Source organism: Belonocnema kinseyi, chromosome 5 (genome assembly GCF_010883055.1).
Source record: "Belonocnema kinseyi isolate 2016_QV_RU_SX_M_011 chromosome 5, B_treatae_v1, whole genome shotgun sequence".
Taxonomy (NCBI): domain Eukaryota; kingdom Metazoa; phylum Arthropoda; class Insecta; order Hymenoptera; family Cynipidae; genus Belonocnema; species Belonocnema kinseyi.
The window spans coordinates 112,092,771-112,114,648 of record NC_046661.1 but is presented as its reverse complement, the minus strand read 5'-3'; the positions used below and the strand labels follow the sequence as shown (position 1 = coordinate 112,114,648).

At 28.3% G+C, this 21,878-nt stretch overlaps 1 protein-coding gene across 3 annotated transcripts in view; it reads left to right on the top strand.

Annotated features, from left to right (window-relative positions):
- LOC117173517 (tyrosine-protein kinase Btk29A) overlaps nt 1-21,878 on the top strand; it is a 93,827-nt gene that overhangs the window by 49,834 nt on the left and 22,115 nt on the right. For 2 of the 3 annotated variants that reach the window (XM_033362144.1, XM_033362145.1), the window contains exons 2-6: nt 2,305-2,366; nt 5,914-5,997; nt 6,222-6,286; nt 7,695-7,760; nt 12,643-12,771. In XM_033362144.1, coding sequence (XP_033218035.1) covers nt 2,305-2,366; nt 5,914-5,997; nt 6,222-6,286; nt 7,695-7,760; nt 12,643-12,771 — 406 coding nt within the window. Of the gene's footprint in view, nt 1-2,304; nt 2,367-5,887; nt 5,998-6,221; nt 6,287-7,694; nt 7,761-12,642; nt 12,772-21,878 lie in introns of those variants that run through there. The other variant, XM_033362146.1, reaches the window with a different exon arrangement.

Here is a 21,878-nt window from a genome sequence, read left to right as displayed (position 1 = left end):
TAAATTTTTTACTCCATTTTGTCCATAGTCTCAATAATTCCCGATGTACTCAATTATATGTATTTGTATGAGAAGTGCTTGCATTCGCCTGAACATTTGGTCATGGGCGTGAAAAAGAGAAGGAAACCGAAACTCCTGGGAGCTCAGCCGGTTACTGACAGCCGTCTTTTGAATTTAAATGCTTAAAATTGTGCAACATCCAAAATTGAAAACTTACTCATCTTTTGTATCAAATTTTTTATTTTGAATGTAATATCTTTAAATTGTCCAATTTTTAGTTAAATATTTCGAAAAATTAATCATCCTCCCGGGTAATTCAAAAACTTGCCGCTAGGGGGCATATTAATAGAGTAGTGGCGGATTAATTTGAAATTTTAATGTGATAAAATCAATGTTTTAACATGTCGGTTTGTCACCATTTCTTAAACACGGATGTTTCAAAGGAGCACGATATATAATACGCATTTCTGGGCCATATTTGACGCACTGTCTAATAATATTCTCATCGGAAAAATGCCTTTCACATAAACAATAACACCGGATACACAAGATTCCCATTCTCTTTGTAGTGTAGAATCACTGGGCACTTTTAACGTAGATCTTTTTCCTTTAAATATGTTACTGTTTCCTTCGCACTTCGGCGCCGAACACGCAAACGACATTTTCATATAGATTGCACATCTGTAGTGGACTACATCAATATTCTTGTGTCAGTGTCACTTTGACTTTGAGGCTAGAAAACGTGTTTACATTTTCAAATTGTTTTACTACTTGACTAGTGCGCCATGTCGCGTGGTGGCAGGATCACAAAACCTTATGGTTTATGTAAGGGAACATCCTTCACCAAGAGAGTCCCCAGACCTTTGTATACGACCGTGCCCATTATCATATCCTTGACCTCCAACATCCTCAATATTTAAGTTATCTTTTTTTATTTTTTGCAAAATTTCTGTTGCCAGACCTAATCCGGTTTTTTCGTGAGATTCTATAAAATCAATAAAACTTTCTTCTACAGTTACTTTTTTGTTTTCATCTACTTGAACGTAACGAATAATTTGATACATTTGTTTTTTTCTTCAGACATCTGCATTGAAATCGAATAAAATAGAAAAATATTTAGCACGATTTATTTGATCAATTATCACTTTTGAAACCTTATTACCTAATAATTGAAATTAAATTTAATTACAATGACTAGCAAATTCAATTTTAAATTCAAGAAAATACCTGCATGAGTATTTCCAATTTGTTCGTTTGAACCTCTAAATGCAAGATTATTCCATGCACAAAATAAAATAGCGCAACAATGACTTTTAAAACTTCACGCCACTTATTTTTTTCTACTTCAAATTGACTAGTAACGTAATCCACAGTTTAAGGTGGGTTTCGAACCACCAAGAGCAACAGCTTTAATTACTTAGAGAACCTTTTTCTCTAGGGGTACCGGTCCCACGACTCTCCGGAGAGAAACAACTCCCTTGCTAGGGTAATGTTCACCGCATGGGCCGCCGAGGCTCTTCCAGAGTGCGAGGTTGGAATCGAACCCACAAGCCAACGGAGTGGATCCAAAGCCTACACTTTAGCCCCCACGACCATCGTCCCACTATTTAACGTTTTATTTTTAACATTTTTCTCAAGAAGCTTTAAATTTAAATGAAATTCGCATTTAGTTTAGTTTTCAATTTCGAATCGTTAAATTTTGATCTCTTCGGATTGAAAATTATATAAATTCAAAAGTTTTCAATTTCACGCGATTAATTTTGAATACTTTTGAATACTTTTGATTAGAAATAATACAATTTAAGTTCCTTGGAATTTTGAAAGGCCCATTTTTCAAAATTGTAATCTGTAATTATTCCATTTTTAGATCCTCTGATTAAAATTTTTTCAATTGTAAGCAATTGTAATTTTAAATTATTCAATTTTTAACGCTTTTACTTATAAATGATACGAGTTTAATTCCTTTTATTCTATTCGAAATATTGTCATTTTTTCAAAATTTGCACTAATCTAATATATAAAATATTAATGTATATTTTTAAATTTCAAGCGTGTTCAATTTAAAATTATTATTTATTATTTCGAAAATTTGAAAAACTCTTAATGTTCAAAAATTTGTTTAATAATGGATTTTAAAACTGTTTATATTGTTATTGTTATGAAATAAAAAACCAGGGGCGGTAACGTACGCTTTGCGCTCGTGCATTTTCTGCTAGTATAGGTATATCATTCTAAATTGAAAAATGTATGAATTTGAGATAATGTGACACAATTTATATGGAAATTGTTCAATTTTTGTTTCAGCTACACCTTCCACACCAATCATGCCAGGCGGTGCACCGGGTACGCCATCATCAAAAGCTAAGGTATAATGCTATCATATAACTTACCTCTTTTTCTTACACAACACTCATTCCTAAGTGTTCGCTCCTGAAAGCTTTACAATTTACATCCGCTCGCATTGAGCGCACTTTCAACTTTACATGAAAAATGGATTATAGCTTATACAATTTCAGACTTGCGCCAACTGAAGAACGATCATCCGGAACGAAAATAATATATTTTCTCAGTGGTTTTTAATTTTTAAAAGGTTGCAAATTTTTCGCTTTTTTAATCTTGAAAAGCTAACACATTTTTCAACATTTTAGTCATTTTTGAGCTTTTGAAATGCAAAGATTACGAAGGTTTTTTTTTCAATTTGAAAGATTTCGAAATTGAAACACTTATAAATTCAAGCAATTTTCCATTTCCGGAAATGTCTCCAATTTGAAGTGGTTTCCAGGGATAACAGTCAGTCCCCTATTTTTCATTTTCCCCTATTGTTCTCAAAGTCCCCTGTTATCTCTATTTTTGAGAATTTCGTCCATTTTTAAGGTTTCATAGCCCTGGACAGTAATCATTAGTTTCGGTTGTGTATTAGCCCGTCCATCGCACTTTTTTCGTACTCATTCGTAACAAAATTAGTGGAGGGGAAGTGACGGAATGAAGAGGAATAGGGGAAATGAGGGGATGAAAAGTAGGGCAAGCGAGTATAAGTAAGGGGAATTAGTGGGAATAATTAGAAATGAAGGTGAGAATGAATGGAAGTGTGCGCTAGAGAAGGTAGAGAGTACAGGGGGAAGTATTGGATGAAGAAGTAGGGGAAATAAGTGGAGGGGAAGTGATGGCAAGTGTGAAAAGTGAGAGAAGGGAAGGTAGGTAGAGTAGAGGGGAGAAAGTGGGATTGATGAGGATTGATGAAGTAGAAGTGAGTGTATGGGATGGGAAGTAGGGAAAATTATTAAAAATGAAGACGAGTTGGGTAGAATAAGTGCTCACTGGGCAGGGTAGTAGGGAAAGGTAAGTGTTGGGGACGCCAGGAGAGGTAGAAGCAGTGGTGGAATAAGTTAGGAAAGGTGTTAGGAGGGAGTGTATGGGAGGGGGAGATTTCAACGGCTGTAATACTCTTCTTTGTATTCACAAATATATGGCACTATAATTTTAATTTATATCTTGAAACTATCTCGATACTGTTGTTTTTGGAAAACTCTTGTTTATGATTGGTTGGTTAATTTTTTTAAGTGAAAATTTAACTATTCTATTTTTTGTTGAAAATTGATCGTTTTTTGTTCAAAATTCAATTATGTGGTTCAAAATTCACGTATTTTGTTGAAAAATCATTCTTTTTGATTGAAAATCCAACAGTTTGCTTTCAATTTTGTTTCTCTCTTTTGACTGTAAAATCTCTTTTAGTTGAAAATTCAATCCATGTTGAAAATTCTTATTTTTTGCTTGAATTCAACTGTTTTCTATTAAAAATTAAAATTTTTTTTTATTAAAATATCAATGACTTCATTTTTTGTTTAGATATCATCTTTTTTGAATGAAAATTTAATTACATGGTTAAAAGTTCAATATTTTGTTAAATATAATTTTTTTTGGTTAAAAATTCATATATTTGATTGAACATTAATTTTTTTTACTCAAAACTTAACTATTCAATTTTTGGTTTGAAAATGATCTTCTTTAGTTAAAAATTCGTCTCTTTTGGTAGAAATTTATCTCTTGGTTGAAAATTCATTTTTTTGTTCTTGAAAATATAAATATTTGTTTCGAAATTATTTTTTTTTTTTTTTTTTTTAACTGAAAGTGCAACTACTACTATTCTAGTGGAATATTTTGTCATTTCACTTAAAAACTCATCTTTTCGGTTGTACATTAATTTTTTGTAATGAAAATTTAACTATTTAATTTTTGGTTAAAAAATTTTCTTTGAAATGCAAATTTATGTATTTTGTTAAAAATTCGTTTTTTTTTATCAGAAATTAAACTAATCTTGGTTGAAAATTCAACTATTCTAGTTCAAGATTCATAGTTTTATTAGAAAATTAAGCTTTTTTGTTTTAAATTTAACTATTTGGTTAAAAATTGGTATTTTTTAGTTGCAAATCCATCTATTTTGTTTCAAAGTTCATGTATTTTGTTGAAAAATCGCCTTTCTGAGTAGAAAATTAATCTTTGGATTATTTCAACTATTTGGTTAAAAAATCATCTTGTTCAAAATGTAATATTTTTACTTGAAAAGTTAAGAATTTGAAGCGGTTTAAATAGAATTTAATGTAAGATCCACATTAATCTTACTTAAATATGCACTTAAACAAAATCAAGAAATTAATTATGTTTTCAGTTTTATTTAATTAATCGATGGTGCTAACATATTTAAGAATATCTTGCAATATAATTTGTCAGGGATTTCTGAATTAAAAATATTAATCGAATCCCTAGAAAATGAAAAAAAAAACATTATTTATAATTAACGAAGCTGTATGCATATCCCGAGTCGATTGTTTAAAAAATTGCGAAATGTTTTAATGATCTGGGATTGTCAGGGAATTTTTTCCATGATTTGAATACCCTGTTTTAAAAGTTCAGAACTAAAGAATGTTCAATATTTGAAATTAAATATTAGAAAGTCAAGCCGTTCAAAATTATTCAATTTTGAAATTGAAAACCTTGAAATTTAAACATTTTGAAATTGATACGACCATAATTGAATAACTTCTGGTTTAGATTTTATAAATTAGACAATTTCAATTCAATAGTGTAGGAAATTGGAAAAACTTGAATTGTATTCATCAAGATATTTTATAATTTTATTTCAAACTCGAAACCGCTATAGGTGAACAGTTTTAAATATAAAACGTTCCAATGCAAAAAAAATTAAGTCAAATATTAAAAATTTCGAATCTTTTTGCAAAGGTTCCAAATTTGGAGATATAATTTGCAAAGCATCAAGAACCTCCAGAACTAATGGTTTTCTTCATGAGAATTAGTGGCACTGTTTAAATTTTGTTTCCAAAATCTTAAACCGCGGAATTCCTGGAAAAATAAATTCGCTACCAAAATAAATCTATCGTAAAGCTGTTAAACAAAATTGAATATCTCAATGAAAAAATGACCTTTCTCAGTGGGATTTTAAAAATAAAAACTTAATTTTCTCTTTAATTTAATCACATGTTTCAATGGAAGGTAAACTCACAACTGAATGAAATTAATTAATTAAATTCTTTGATAATTTATCACCTCTGAGAATCAACTTTTAATTTAAAAGTATCTGTAGTCCAATAAATGTCAAACACACAATAGAGTCGTCAAAAACTCGATAAAGCTCCCAAGATAATTCTACGACTCTCTTTCCAATCATAAAGTCCATTGAAATTCATGAAGTTTTTAATGACCAGAAGTGTTCAATATCCTCGTAAATCTGAATTTGTGGCGAACGTAAATCCGGTTTAAGCGAAAGGATCCTAATAATCTTCCGTGATTTAATGTTCGAACACTCGAGACCTCGAGAGCGTTTAGATTTTTAATTTTTTTAAATTATTTATTAGCGTTTCGTTATTTACAGAAGTTACTAACTTGACTGTCTTCCAGGAGAAACTGATGCTGCGAACGAAAGTTGTGGTGGCGCTTTATCCCTTTCGAGCCATCGAGGGGGGCGATTTGTCTCTTGTAAAGGTAACTACCGACTAATTACGTTCAATTAATTATTCACTTGGGCACCTTTCGCGAAGCATTTTGAACACTAGAGTGGATCCAGTCCTAAAACTTTTTTTTTTATTTTAACCGAAAGTGGTAATGTTCATAAGCTTGGGCTCATTTTTATTGGCTCATTAGAGGAAATGATGTGGGCATTGCGAGGGGCAGTAACAATTTTTTAATTTGAATTTTTATTCTTTCAGGGCAAGGAGTATGAAGTTCTCGATGATTCTCAGGAACATTGGTGGAAGGTTAAAGATGAAACTGGGTAAGCTCAATTTTTAAAAGAATAGCATCAGATTACTTTTTTAATTTTTGAATGAAAAAATTTTCAACATTTTTTGAACGCCTAAATTCTAGCTCAAATTCGATTCTGAGATTTGAGAACAAGGAAATATGTAAGATCGGTATTTTAAAAAGTTCGATTCAGTTTAAAAGATATTTAGCACTTTTAGAACTTTGGCAGAAATTGAACACTATTTTATTTTTTTTTTTATTCTCTTGAAACTTGTCAATATTCTTAAATATTTTCTTCATTTTTTACGAAATCTTAAATTATTTCTAAAATTTTCGTAAGATTTACCATTAAAATCTTGTACCTTCTGTTTCGAAATTATCGAAAATCATGTGATATTTAAAATTTTTTGGTATAAAAAAATCATTAAAACTTGCAGGATTGTTTATTATTACAGAGCGATTAGCTTATTTGAAAAATAATTGTTTGAAAATTAGACTAGACTAGACAATCTCTCAATACTGTATACCTATGAAATAACAAATTAAAAGTCTTCAGATGAAAGCCTTTCAGTGTTTTTTTTTTAAATTTATTGAATGTTGATTGTCCCAAATATAAAATTTCTAGATTTGGAATTCAATTCTTATGGTTTCTGCATCGAAATATTTTTCATTTAGCCATGGTCTTATTTTTAAGATTTCGATTTTTAATTTGTTCAAACTTTTAAACACCTCAAAAAACTTTTATGTTTAATTCTCTTAATTTTTTATCGTTCATTTTGCAAATTATAAATACAGTTTTAAATGTTTATTTTGATTTAAATGGGTCTTAACTTTCAATAAATTTGAAGAAAATTCTCTATAATTAAACAATTTCAAATGTATGTAACCTTTGAAATTGGGAAAATTTCTAATTATTAATTTTAAATAGATATTCTTAAAACTTACAAAACAATTTCAAATTAAAAAGTATACAAGTTGAACTATCTCACACAGAAAGTCTTATTATTAGTTCATTCGAAATATGAAATAGTTGACTTCATTCAGAATCGACGTTTCCAAATTTTGTATCTTTCGGACGCTTTACAATGCTTTTATCTCACAATTTTTTAGGATTTTTCTATGAATGTGAAATGTGTTCTGAAGCTCGAATTGCACAATGTAGATAGATTAGATTTTTTGAAAATCCATGCAATTTCGAGTTTAAATTTAGGAAACTCTTTTAAAGTTATACAGAACGAATGTTCAAGCTCTTGCAAATTTCTCTTAATAAATTAAAAGTGATATTATTCTTGAGAAACTAATTTCACGGAAAATCACACAATCAAAGCTGATTTGTCTAATTTTCTTGTAGTCTACCAAACTAATTTACCTTGATAAAACTGTTATTTCATTCCCTCTAAACAGGAAAAGCTTAAAGCTCACTATTTTCTTCTCAACAGCTCCATTGGATATATACCAAGCAATTACGTAAAGGAAAAAGAACTTCTTGGACTGCAGAAATATGAGTGAGTATGAAAAAAAATTCCTTGTTGTGCAATCAAGCCATGCACAAGTTTCTGTATCGCGAAAATTAAATATCTGGCAGGCCTCTGACTCACCACACTATTGACACTATTTTACAGTTTTTTTAGTGATGACGCTATTTTTCTACTATTCAAAAAAAAAAAAAAAATGACACTGAATACTCTATTTTTCAACAATTGTCTGCTAATGCTACTATTTCTTTATTTTTCCTGGGAAAATCTTTTTGAACTTCTTCGCTAATTGGCTAAAAAAATATGACTTCCATTTCAACGAATCACAGTACATATATCAGAAAATTGTATCAATGGCTGATTAAGGGCCTTGCATAAATTACATAAAGTTTTTTTCTACAATTTTGCCGAATACATTTTTTGTTCGTGAATTCATTCAGGGGTCTTTCAAACGTTAAATGGATTGAAGAGGGAAGAATTTCAAACATAATATTTTAATTCTCCACCAAAAAATTAGTTTCCAGCACAACACACTGATTTTATTTTTAAAAAAGATGAATTTTTCAACAAAATACATAAGTTTTGAATGAAATAGTTGCTTTTAAACAAAAAATATGCATTTTTCTGACAGAAAATACGTCTAAATGGTTTTTTTTTAAATAAATAGATTAATTTTTAACTAAAAATGAAGAAGTTAAAATTTCATTAAAGTAAATTCATTTTCGATATAAAAAAAAATAATTTTCCATAAAACAATTTAATTCTATACGAAGTAGTTAAATTTCCGAACAAATTGTGGAAATTTCAAGCCAAAAAGACAAACTTTCTACAAAACAGTTGAATTTTCAGTTTAAAAAAATGTCGAGCCAAGAAAACGAATTTTCAACTAAAATTAAGAATCGTCTGTAAAAAAAAAACTTTTAAGAAAGCAGTTATATTTTGAACCAAGGTGTTGAATTTTCAATCTCAAAAGATGAATTTTTAAAGAAAAATATAATAGTTGATATTTCAATAAAAATATTTATATTAAAAAATAAAACAGTGGATTTAACCAACATAAATTAATGTTCGACAAAATACTTAAATCCTCAACCAATTTTTGAATATTATGTTTCAATTTGGTATAAAAATGGCTTATTTTTTACAGGAAGAGATAAAACTTTAAAACAAAAAAATGAATGCTCAACAAAATTATTGAAATTTCGAAAAAGAAATTTATTAGTCAAGGAAATTAAAGAATTTTCAACCAAATTAATGATATTTTAAGTCAAAACGCGAACTTTTAAGAAGGTAGTTCAACTTTCAACAAAGGAGTTGAATTTTCAATAAAAAATGTAATAGTTGATATTTCAATGAAAATGTCTAAATCTCCAACTAAAACAGATTAATTTTATACGAAATAGTTGCATTTTTTGAAAAATAAGTACATTTTTAACTAAATAGTTTAATTTGTAAACTAAAAAAGATCTTTTTTAACCGAAAAACGGAGCAGTTAAATTTTCATTTAAGAGGTAAAATTTTTAGCAGAAAAAAACGAATTTTCTATAAAACAGTTGAATTTTCAAGCCAGAGACGAATCTTTTAAAAAACTGTAAAATATTCAACAAAAAAGTTAATTTTCAATCAATTAGTTGTATCATCAACCAAATGGTTAAATTTTCGGTTAAAAAATTAATTATTAGAAAAAAACTGAAAAAATTAATTTTTATGAAAATAGTTTAACTTTCGAGTAAGAAGTTGAATTTTTAAATTCAAAATATGAATGCTAATTCGTTGATATTTCAACAAAAAATATTTAATATAAAAAACAGTTTGATTTAATTTACGAAACAGAATTTTAGTTCATTTTCAATAGAAACAGATGAATTTTTAATAAGGCAGTTGCATTTTCCATCAAAAAGGTGAAATTTCTTCAGAAGGAGATTATTTATCAAAACAAAAAGATGCATCTTCAACAAAATAATGGAATTTTTAACAACAAGAAAAATTGTAGCCAAGAAAAAAAGAAACTTTAATCAAATTGTGGAATTTTCAAGCCAAAAAGGCGAATTCTCAACAAATAAGTTGAATTTTCAACCAAGAAATATGACTTTTTAACTAAATTGTTGCTTCTTGAACATAAAAATTCAATTTTAAAACAAACAATAAGATTTTTCACATTTAAGTTCACTTTCAATACTTCGAAAATATTAGGTTAGAAACCTGGAAACGTTGCTTACAAATTAAAGTCAATTATTCATTGCACACTTTTTCATTTCGATCTATTCATTTTTAAATTTAGACTAACATACTCGTATAAGTTCAATACTTGGAAAAATTTCTCACATTAATTTTACACTATTTTTTTTTAATTCTTGGCTTTGGTTAAAACTTTTTTTTGTCTCTGAAGTGAGTCCGAGGCATGATCTTGGAAAATTTACTATCTTGTGGAGTTTTTCTTTGTTTAAATGTAGTTGCAAATATTAGCGAGAATACCGATAATATTTAAATAATGGAAAAGTGGCGAAAAGGTATGAGAAAATTAGCAATCGCATAATGCTAAGCCATGCACGAGGATATTGGATTTGCGCTTTTTGCATCATTGCACAATAATTTAAGCGACTTATTTCACAAAAGAGCTCTAGTCGACTCTTTTTTTTGCAAATGAAAAAAGTGGTGCAATTACTTTATATGCAGAGAAATATTTAGTTAGTCTCTTTTAATATTTTAGGAATTCAGAAATCTTTAAATATAGGTGGAACGAAATCACTAAAAAAATATTGCACTCATTGTTATTTTCTAATTTCATAACATTTATTTTAAAAGAATCGTTTAAAAGACTTCAAAAACATTTCAAAAGTTTTCCAAAATAATAAAAAAAGTATCTGGAAGATTTGAAGTCAGTTTTGCAGAATTTTGCAAATTTTTTCAAAATTTTAGTGAAAATTCGAATGATTTCAAAAATATTTAGAGGCTTTAAAAAAATTTCATAAATAATAACAAGTTTTCAAAACATCGCGGTTTAGTCATTCCTAGAACTACTTGGAACTCGCATTTTCTCGGGGTATTTAAAATGACTACAAATATTTTTAAACTCCAAAAGAACTCCGAATATTTATAAAATATTCACACATTTTTTCAAACCGTCAACAAGTCTTAAATATCTTTTGAACCACTTAAATTTTTCCTAAAATTTTTGTAAAATTCTTAGAAGTTTTCGCAATACTTTTTTTTTAATATCTGAAATGTTCAAAAATCCTTTGGAATTTTCTTGAGAAAAGTAGGAAAATTATATTTATATGACCTTAAATAAAAAAAAGAAAATTAAAAAATACATAGCCATTAGAAATTTTTATTTTATATTAAAAATTATTTTCTTCTTCAAAGTGTAATTTTCCTAATTTTATTTTTTTTATTTTGGACTAAAACATATTTTTTGGTTGCAAGTTTAACAATTTTGTTGAAAAATCGACTTTTCGGTTTATAAATACATCTATTTGGATCGTAAAACCATCCCCTTTTTTTGAATTTGTAAAAGGTGTGGTTTGCAAAAAGTTAAACTACTCTGTTTAACATTTACTTGTTTGGTTGAAGATTTATCACCTCTGTATAAAATTAATTTTTTTGTTTTGTTTGCAAATATAATTATTTTATGAAAATTGTCATTTTTGTCAGGAAATTAATCTTCTTGATAGGAAATCAAACATTTTTGTTGAGGATTAAACTATTTTGTTAAAAAATGTTTTCATGAATTCAACTTTTTTTTTAATATTTAAAATTAAAGTCTGTTTGGATTGAAATATTAATTATAGCATTTTTGTCGATTATTCACTTTTTTTGTTTGAAAACATAACTGCTTGGTTAAAGAAATACTTTCTTAAGAATGAATGTTTTTGGTTGAAGATTCATAATTTTAGCTAAGAATTCGTTGTTTGAATATACGTAGTTTTTGTTAAAAATTCATTACTCTTGTTGCATTTTTCGTGTGAAAAATGATTTTTTTTATATATTTCCAACTGTTTGGTTGAAAATTGATTTTTCTTTTATTGAAAATTCGGGCTAATTGCTTCATAATTTACGTATTTTGTTAAAAAGTCATCGTTTTAGGTTAAAAATTCATCTCTCCTATTGAAAATGACATCTTTTTATTTAAAATGAAATAGAATTTAATATATTACCCAAATTAATTTTACCTCAATATGCACTGAGCTATAAGTATAAGAAGATAAAATAAAAATTGGTTGGAATTATTATTAACATTCAGGGACTTTAGGCCCAATTTTAAGAAATGAAATATTTTGTCTGTATTATTATTTGATGATTCAATTAATCGATGGTGCCAATATATTAAGCACATCTTGTAATATACTGTCTTACAGTTTTCTAAATTAAACATTTTAAATAAATCTCTAGAATCTGAAGAAAAAAAAATCATTTATAATAAATTCGCAAACTTCTACATATTCCGAGTGTTTTAAAAAATGTGAAAGACTTAAGGGATCGTTCACAAATTACGTAAGACGTTTTTCTTTTGCTTGAATAAAGACGAGCATAAAATTGCTGTGAAGTTGAGAAGGACACAACGATATAAACAAAAGAAAAACGTCTTACGTAATTTGTGGACGATCCCTAAGTGGTTTCGTACTATGAGAAATTATAACTGGAAAAGGTGTGAAATTGTCAGGGATTTTGTTTTCCAGTATTTGATTAGGCATTTTTTAAATTCGCAAATAATTTGATAACAAATTGTCAGGGTTCTTGAGGTGGAAAAAACAACATGCCCTACTTGATTTTCCTAACACTCCAAGTATCACTAAGCGATTTCATAGTACGAGTACACTACGATAGTGCAGTCCTTCGTGAAATTGTACACCTGTTAATTTGTAACGAGGTACTTCTGACACTTTTGAAAAAATTCTCTTTGTCATTGCAGGTGGTACGTTGGTGATATGTCGCGACAACGAGCAGAGTCTCTGCTGAAACAGGAGGAGAAAGAGGGTTGTTTCGTTGTCCGTAATTCCTCTACTAAAGGCCTCTACACGCTCTCGCTCTACACGAAAATGTAAGTTTCTTCAAGTTTTAACTCAAACGAAAATACAGAACCTGAGAAGAGAGCTGCTACTGCAGTGAATAATTCAATCTGAAAACGGAAACTGCAATACAAATGTTCTCCTTTTCTATTACAACTTCCAACTTCTGTTTCTCTTAATATCCTGAAGTACTTCAGGGACCATTAGTTCAATCTATAAGAACACAATTTTGATCCCAAGAGGAGAACATTCAGATTCCTATATTTTTTGGAATATAGATTTATTAAATTAACTTGCAGGCCTCGGACTCAACACACTATTGACCCTACTTGACACCTTTTTTTTAGCGATGATACTATTTTCTCCCAACTATTTAAAAAGAACTGAATATTTTTGCACTTCTTCGCTAATTGGCTTTGGGGTCATCCAAAAATAAGGTTAGACGATTAGGTATGGGGGGGGGGGGTGTAAAACTGAACTGTTTCTTTTGAATTAGCACACGTTACAATTTTTTGTTAAAACAATTAATTTAAAAAAAAAAACAAAGAATTTTCAACTTAACTTATGAATCTTAGCCAAAGTAATAAACTTTTAAGAAAGTAGTCGAATTTTGAACCAAGTAGATGCTACGAAACAGTTAAATTTTGTACCAAACACTTTAATTTAGTACCAAATTATTGAATCTTCCAGACGAAAAGATGAATTTTCTACAAAACTAGAAGCCCATACGTGCGCGACCCACTAATTCTCTTGTAATTATTTTATTTGGAAATGAAGTTCAATAAAATACCATGATAATCATTTTTACTTTAATAACTTCTATTTGTACACGGCTTCGCATGGGTACCCTCTCACGATGCAGATTAAATTATTGTGTAACACTAAACATTTTTATGGAAGTTTGGAAAAAAACATCTAAAATTTCGGCGCGTACAAATTTTCATAGAAATACATAGTAAATGATCTCGACTCGAGAAGTGTCCAAATCTCAAGCCATTTCTCGCACCCCTATCACATCGATGGGTGACCAGTAAGCGACCGGGTTGTGTACTCGAATGTCGAAAAGCCGGCTAAACTCGGGAGGTGATTTTCTGCAGTTTTCCGCTCATCTAACCAAATGTTTAGGCAAATGCGAGTACTTTGAATAAACTCGTTTGTAGCCGCATTGTAACTAAACTGTACTAAAATCCATACAGTGATTTTACGACCACCTTAGTAACAAAACTGACCCTATTCGTTGGAAATAGACAAATTCTAAGTTTTTTATGAAAGTTCCTTAAATAATTAATAACTCTGGTAAATTTAACAAATAACAATCTTAGATAACTTCGTAAACAAATTGTGTTTATTAACTGAATAATACCTCAACTCTCAATATGTTTCTGAGCATTGTTTAAATAATTAATAACTATTATTAATTTACAAAGTAACGTGGAAAATGAATATCGAAAGACATTCTTAGTTTATTCCGTAAACAGATTATGCCCCTTCCTTGAAAAATAGCCAAGCTATAAATATGTTGATAAACATTTTTTAAATAATTAATAATTGTATATTTTCAAAGCATCAGAGAAAAAAAATCATCGGAAAGATATTCTTAGTTAATTATCGTAAAAAATGAAGCCTATTCGTAGAAAGAAAAGCAAACTCTTAATTTTTCAATTGAAATTCTTTCAATGATTAATAGTTCTCGTAAATGTACAAAGCAATATAGAAAAGAGTCATCGAATGGACATTCCTAATTGATTTCGAAACCAAATTAAATCGTAGGATAAACGTCAAACTCTTAATTTTTAAATTAAAATTGTTTAAATAACTAATATATCTTGTAAATTTATAAAACAAAATAGAAAACAGTCATCAGATAGACATTCTTGGTTGACTTCGTAAACAGATTTACTTGTAGAAAAAGGGCAAGCACTTAATTTTGTAACTAAAATTGTTTATATAATTAATAGTTCTTGTAAATTTGCAAAGCAATATAGAAAAGAGTCATCGGATAGGCATTCTTAGTTGACTTCGAAGACAAATTGATTCGTAGGATAAAGGGCAAACTTTTAATTTTGGAATTAAAATTGTTTAAATAATTAATAGTTCTTGTAAATTTACAACGCAACATAATAAATTTAAAAAATTCTTCTTTAAAGAAGAGCCATTTATGAATTTTTTAAAAATAATTACAGTGTTTAAAGATTAAATAAACGCTAAAAGCTATAAATGAGCTCCACACTAGGAATGTTTACATTCAATAATGTAAAGAGATCCCTCGAACGTGCCTGTTACAATTTTCTATCACTCTATGGGAAGCTGCGACTAACTTTCAACTATAGGACAGTTGAATTTTCGACAGGAAAGTGAATTCGGAATCATTCAGTTGCATGTCCAAAGAAAGATTTTAATTTTTAATCAAAAACAGTTGAATTGGACAAAAGGACGAATTTCTAATAAAATAGTTGAATTCTCAATCAAAACGATTAATTTTCAATACAGAAGATTCATTTTCTACTGAAAAAGATGAATTCCCAACAAAATAAATACATTTTTAACCAAGTAGTTAAATTTTTAACCAAGAAGATAAATATTCTACCATCAAAAAGTTAAAAAATTCAACTGTTTGGTTGAAAATACATGTATTTTGTTGAAAAATCTTCTTTTTCAAAGTCTTCTTTAGTGGAAAATTTATCTTCTTGGTTGAAAATACATATTTTTTTTATTAAAAATTCAACTTTATTTGGTTGAATTTTAACTTCCATTTTTGGTTCATATTCATCATTTTTATTTGAAAATTCAACAATTGATGGGTTTGGTTGAAAATTTGTCTTTCTGTTTGAAATATCAACTATTACATTTTTCGTCGTAAATTCGGCTATTTTTGGTAAAAATTAAACTATACTTGGTTGAAAGTGGGACTTCTTTATTAAAAATTCAACTTTTTTGGTTGGAGATTTATCATTTAAGTTGAAATTTCATCTCTTTTATTGAAAAATTTAATATTTTTTAGTTCAAAATTCGTGTTTGTTGTTGTTGTTTTTTTAGTAGAAAACTAATCTTTTTGTTTAAAACTTCACCATTTCGATTAAACATTCAACTATAGCTACTTAGTTGACAGTTGAACTACTTTGTTAAAATTAGTTGTTTTTTTGTAGAAGATTCATCATTTCGACTGAACTAATTGAACTAATCCACTTTAGATAAAAAATTTATATATTTTTAGTTGAAAATTCAACTATACTTGGTTGAAAGTTGAAAAAGTTTGTTAAAATTCATTTTGTTGGTGGAAGATTCATCATTTATATTGAAAAATCATTTATTTGATTGGAAAATTAACTATTTTGCAGAATTTTAGATTTTTTCCTTGGTTAAAAATTAATGTTTTTACCTGTAAATTAAATTACTCCACTTTCTGTTAAAAATGCATGTATGTTTATTTTTAGTTTAAAATTTATCTTTTATGGTAGAAAATTAATCTTCTTTATTCTTGACAGCCTGTTAAACTGAATATATTCAAATTCGCATTAGTTAATTTAAAAATAAGCAGCATTTAAAATTATTCTGCAAATGAAAGTTATAAAAATGAGAGATTTTAATTTTCAGGGCGTAATATAAATTGAACAATGATTTAATTTTCAAAACGTTTCAGAATCTGTTCAAAATAAAAAAAATGTACAGACTCTAACGTTAAAAATTGAACAGTTGCAATTCGAAAGCCTTAATAGTCAAACAAATTTAAACGTTCAACTGAAACCTCATAAAGTATTTTCAGTTTAAAAATAACTTTAAATTAAAAGATTTATAATTAATTGACTTTATTCTATTTCAAATCATATTTAAATATTCAATTTAAAACAAATAATCAAAAATATTCTATTCTAAATTTCACGATAAAAAAACAACAATTTTTTAATATTTATAAATATTTGACTGTTTATTCAAAATAAAAATTAAATTAACGTTATTAATCATTACAGCTACAATTTTGTTTGTTCAATTAAAAAATTTTGTAATTTGTAAGTGAAAGTGGTAAATTTCTATGTATCAAGAGCAATCGAATAATTATTATTTTTGAAACAACTTAAGTTAAAATAATTTTACTTCAAAAAATTTTAATTTATCCATTTTTAATGTGTAAAACTTAAAATTGCTTGAAATTAAATAGTTTTGAACATTTACAAATTTGTGCATGTATTCTTCCCTTTCATTGGAGTTGTTAGGATGGACTATTGAGCGTTTGAATAAAACAATTCTGAATAACAATTTGTTCAACTACTAATTTTAGTTAAATAGTTTAAAATTCTGAAAAATTGCCCTTTCAATGGTCTGATTTGCAGTTCAGTTTTGATTGATTCAAATGAAAATATTTTCAGCTTTAAGAGTTCAAATTTTATCAATTCAGTGACCATGAACATTTTTGCGAACCCGAAAATAAAAATATTAAAACAGGTAGGTAGTAAAAAATCCACTTGCTCAAAAATTATAAAAATTTTAAACGTCGTTAAAAGGTACAGTCTAAAAAAAGAAAAAGGAGACTTCTTGATCTATGTATTTGAAAGCGTGAACAAGCTTTTACCATTATCCGCATTCCAGCTGACAAATTCACTGGAATGTAATTCGAATTAAACAAATAGTAATGAAAATCCTTTGATGAGTTAAAAGCGAATGAGTTTGTCGACGGAAGCTTGCCTGCGGGATTATCGGAATTTTCCCGGGCAATACCACAAGTTTAGTAATACCGCGCGAACTTTATGTCGTTCAGTATGAATGTCGTAAATGTTAACTTCAGAAGTAGCGTATTAGCAAAACGCAAACTGAATGGAAGGGTCCAAGAAGTTAATTAATTCTGCTGGCCTGGACTAAACAGCTGCCAAAATTATAAACTTCCGGCGCTTAAAACTGACGTACCATAAACTAGTATCGTCAATATGGTGGTCCCAAAATGCATTGGGAAATTTTTTTCTTTGAGTTTTCATGCTGAAAATAATGATGATAAATTTTATATATTATTATTAATTTTTTACATTATTATTCATTGTTATTATTAGCATCATCATTAATTATAAAGTAGAAAATTTTAAATAATAATTTTTCAATTTCGCAAGATTAAATAATTGAAGAAAAAATTCTAATAAATTTAAGAGATATTTAGAGTTTCTTATATATAAAAAATTAATTTTAAAATTAAAAATATTTCAACAAATTTTTGAACAAAATATACATTTTTGAAGATTATGACCAAAAATTGTTGAAATTTTTAAGGAATTTTGAAGGGCTTCCAAAGTATAAAAAACATATCTAGATGATACTTAACCAAAAATATAAACAATAAAAAGCTAACGAAGAAGTAAGAACTAGAAAGTTTTAGATCGCGGAATTGGATAAGATGGAGCTAGAAATTGGCCAAAACTAGAAGATGCTCGCTCGCTCCATCAAAACATAAAAAGTGCTATATCGGGCGAGTAAAGCATGAAGGTGCCACTTCTCGCTTATAATCTAAACGCGAGAAGTGGCAACCTTCATGCTTTGCTCGCCCGAGATAGAACTTTCATGATTTGATGAAGCGAGTGAGCACCTTTTAGTTTTGGCCAACTTCTAGCCTCATCTTGCTCAATTACGCGAGCAAGACTTTCTAGCGCTAACTTCTCGGTTAGTTTTTTATTGCTTTTATTTTTGGTTAAGTACCGTCAAGTCATGTCGCGTGCGTTGGCACCCTACCGTTAGGACGCTTCGATATATTAAGATTTCTGGGAACATTTATAATCATTTTTTTTAAATTTAGTTTTAAGAGAATATTTTTAAAAATTTCAAAACATTCTAAAAGGGTTGCAAAATGGTCAACAAAAAAAGTCTGCGAGATTTCAAGGAAATTTCTTTAATTTTATACTGTTTTTAGACAATTGTAAAAAAAATTTTGATAATTTTAAAAGATACTTAGAAGTTTTTAAGAAAATTTAAAAATAATTTTAAATTTGCAAAGTAATTAAAATACTTAAAAGAAAATATAGATTTTTTGTAGACTTCGAAATAAAAATTGAAAGTTTTCTAATGATTAATTCATTTTTTTTCGTATCTTGCATATTTTCACCGCAAAATGGAATTGTTAATTTTTTATATTTTTTTGTACGATCAAAATTTAAATCCAAACTATGAATAGCCCTACATAGAATTTTTAGGCCTTGAAAAAATGGTCTTAAATGGTTTGAAAATGCGCTCACTTTTTTAATTTTCATCCAAAACCGCTGGTTTACCAACCCTTTCTTTCTTGTTTGGTCTTAAAAAAGTGTACCAAAGCGGAATCCATTCTGATCTATTTTTCGAAATTTATCGTGCCTGAAGAATACAGACTACAGGCAGGCAGACTCCTTCGTAAAAATCGGTTTTTCTGACTCAGGGTGTCTGAAAACGTGGAGATTTGATGTAAACCGACAAAGTGAAATTTTACATAAAACCAGTACCTTCTCATTAGGATATGAATGTAAAAAATAAATGAATTGGTTAAAAGTTCAAACTACTTTGTCGTCAAAAATCAGATTTATAATTTTATTTTAAATTCATCTCTGGTTGAAAATGTAACTACTTTGTTGAAAATTCGTCTCTTCAGGGAAATATTTAATATTTTTTTGTTAAAAACACAACTGGTTGAAAAATAATTGTTTGTGGTTGAGGATTCAACTATTTTATTGAAAATTTGTCTTTTTTGGAGGAATTCATCTGTATCTATTTTGTAGGTTCCTAACAAAACTATAAGTGAAAAATTGGGTTGTGCGATTTCTTGGTTCCAATTATGATTTCTTTGCGGGGCTTAAAATGAAAATTGTTTCTAATACATAAAATACTACTTCTTACTGATAATTATATGTTAATATAATTTTTTAAACAATTTATTATTATTTTTAACAAATTTCTCTTAGAATAGAGTGAGGAAGTCGCGGGTTTTACGAATTTTTCAACTTTTTAGTTAGAGTGAGACAATAATCAATTACATTTGAAATAAATAATTTTTTAAGCTATTTATTATTATTTACAATAATATTCTCTTATTTATTATTTTTAAGAATATTCTTTTTGAATAATGTTATAACTTTGCGGTTTTTCTAAAATTTTCAACTTTTTTTCGACTTTTCGCTTAAGATGAGGTAAGAAGTAATATAAGTTAGCAAACATAATTGTTTAAACAGATTATAATTATTTATAACTATGTTATGAATGTTCTCCTACGTTAGTGCTAAATAGTTGTGGTTTTTCCTTAAAGTTTTACCTTTGCTTTTTAGCTATGAAAAAATAATAAATTAAATACAGCGAGAATAATTTATTACAAAGTCTATTTCTTTTTGTTTAGAAGTAAAATAAAAGCGGAAAAGTAAAAAATTTCAGATAAAAACGAAACTTTATAATCCATAACATATACACCTGCAAGAGCGATGATTGAGTGAAGTGAGTGAGTAACTCAAATGTTCGACCCCTTTCCGATGAGATAGAACGTTACGGTCTTTTTCAATCGATTCTACCAGAGACGTTATGGGAGGTGAAAATGTAAAAATTGCAAATTTACCTCTCCTTCACCCTCGAATCGCCAGAAAGCCGGATTTTCGCCAGATTTTGTCGATTATCTCGGAAAATTATGGGTTTTCGAAAAAAACAAGACAGACCAAAGTTGTTCAGAATTCGAAAATACACAACTTTTTTCCGGAATATTTTTTGAAAAAATCACTATTTTTCAAGCTACCTCGTTTTTTTAGAAAAAATTTCAAAATTATTTTGAAAAATGTGTTAGACAAAAGTTGTGTATTTTTTAAATTTCAACAAGTTTTGTCTCATGTTTTTTTTCGAAAATTCATTATTTTCCGATATAATCCATAATCAATCATATATTCCCCCAGCGGTCATCGGAAAAAGATAGAAAAAAGCTGCCTTCTCTGGACCCCCTCCCCCCTCTAATAACAAAAGTTCAAAAATTGGGGTCCTGGGAAAAAATTGCCCATTTTTTTCAAATCTCTGAGAAGTCACTGACGGTGAGGCTTTGAGGGGGGCGCGTAGCGGTACAAATTGAGGAAAATTTGAGAAAAAATGGTATCTTCCTAGCATTGTTCTAAGAGAGTATCATTATAGATAATCATTTTTTTTTTTTTGTAAAAAATTCGACTATTTGGTTAAATGCGTCAGTGCTAAGTAGTACCGTGCTGCTACACTCTAACCATATGACAAAAAAGTTATATAAAAAATAAATATTAATTAATTGCGATTATTTTGTCTGCAGATATTAATAGTCCTGTTTAGAGTGAATACATATATTACATTTTCAAATATTATAGTACAAATAAAATCTCTAATGCTATGGGGTATCGAACCTACATAATCTATCCCTAAATCTATAGCCTAGCAGTCGGAAGTGCTAACCACTGCGCAAAACCGACAAGTTGAAACTCGATGAAAAAGCTATCCTGATAAGCTACAGTTCAGAAAAGTTAAAGCACCAAATTTTAAGCTCTCTTTTTCTAATTATTTATTATCATACAACGTTTTGTAAATGTAAAATACACGAACTGTTAACAGAAATATCAATAAAATAATTATTAAATAAATAATTTAAATCGATTATAATTTTTTTTCGCGTAATATTTTTTTTTTCACGTTGTAGGCTAATTTCAAAATTTTTACAATGACGGGAAATGTAATTTTTAATTAACATTTAAAATTTTTCATACAAGATGAAACTTAGAATTGTTTTCTTTAAAAAAACCAGGAAAAAGTTTGTTTTCGGGACAGATGTATTTATAGTTTTTTTGAAATTTTAGAATGCATAAACCATATTTTAAAACGTATTTTTTATGTCCATTTTTTAGGATATTAAATATTTACCCTTCCGACATAGAAATTTTAATCGTTGATCCGTGAGGGCAATCGAGCTGGCTCCCAGCGGGGGCCTCCATAGAACATCCATATTATCAGAGTTCGAATTTCAAAAAAGTGTAATCGAATTTTTGTCAGAAATTCATTGTTTGTAAGTCTGAACTCATGAAACCTTAAAATTTCTAGTGTCAAAAAAATATACGTCCTTTGGACATTGAAATTTGAATCGTTGATCCGTGAGAGCAACCGAGCTGTCACCTCTACGGGGGCCCCTATGGAACATACAAATTGTGCG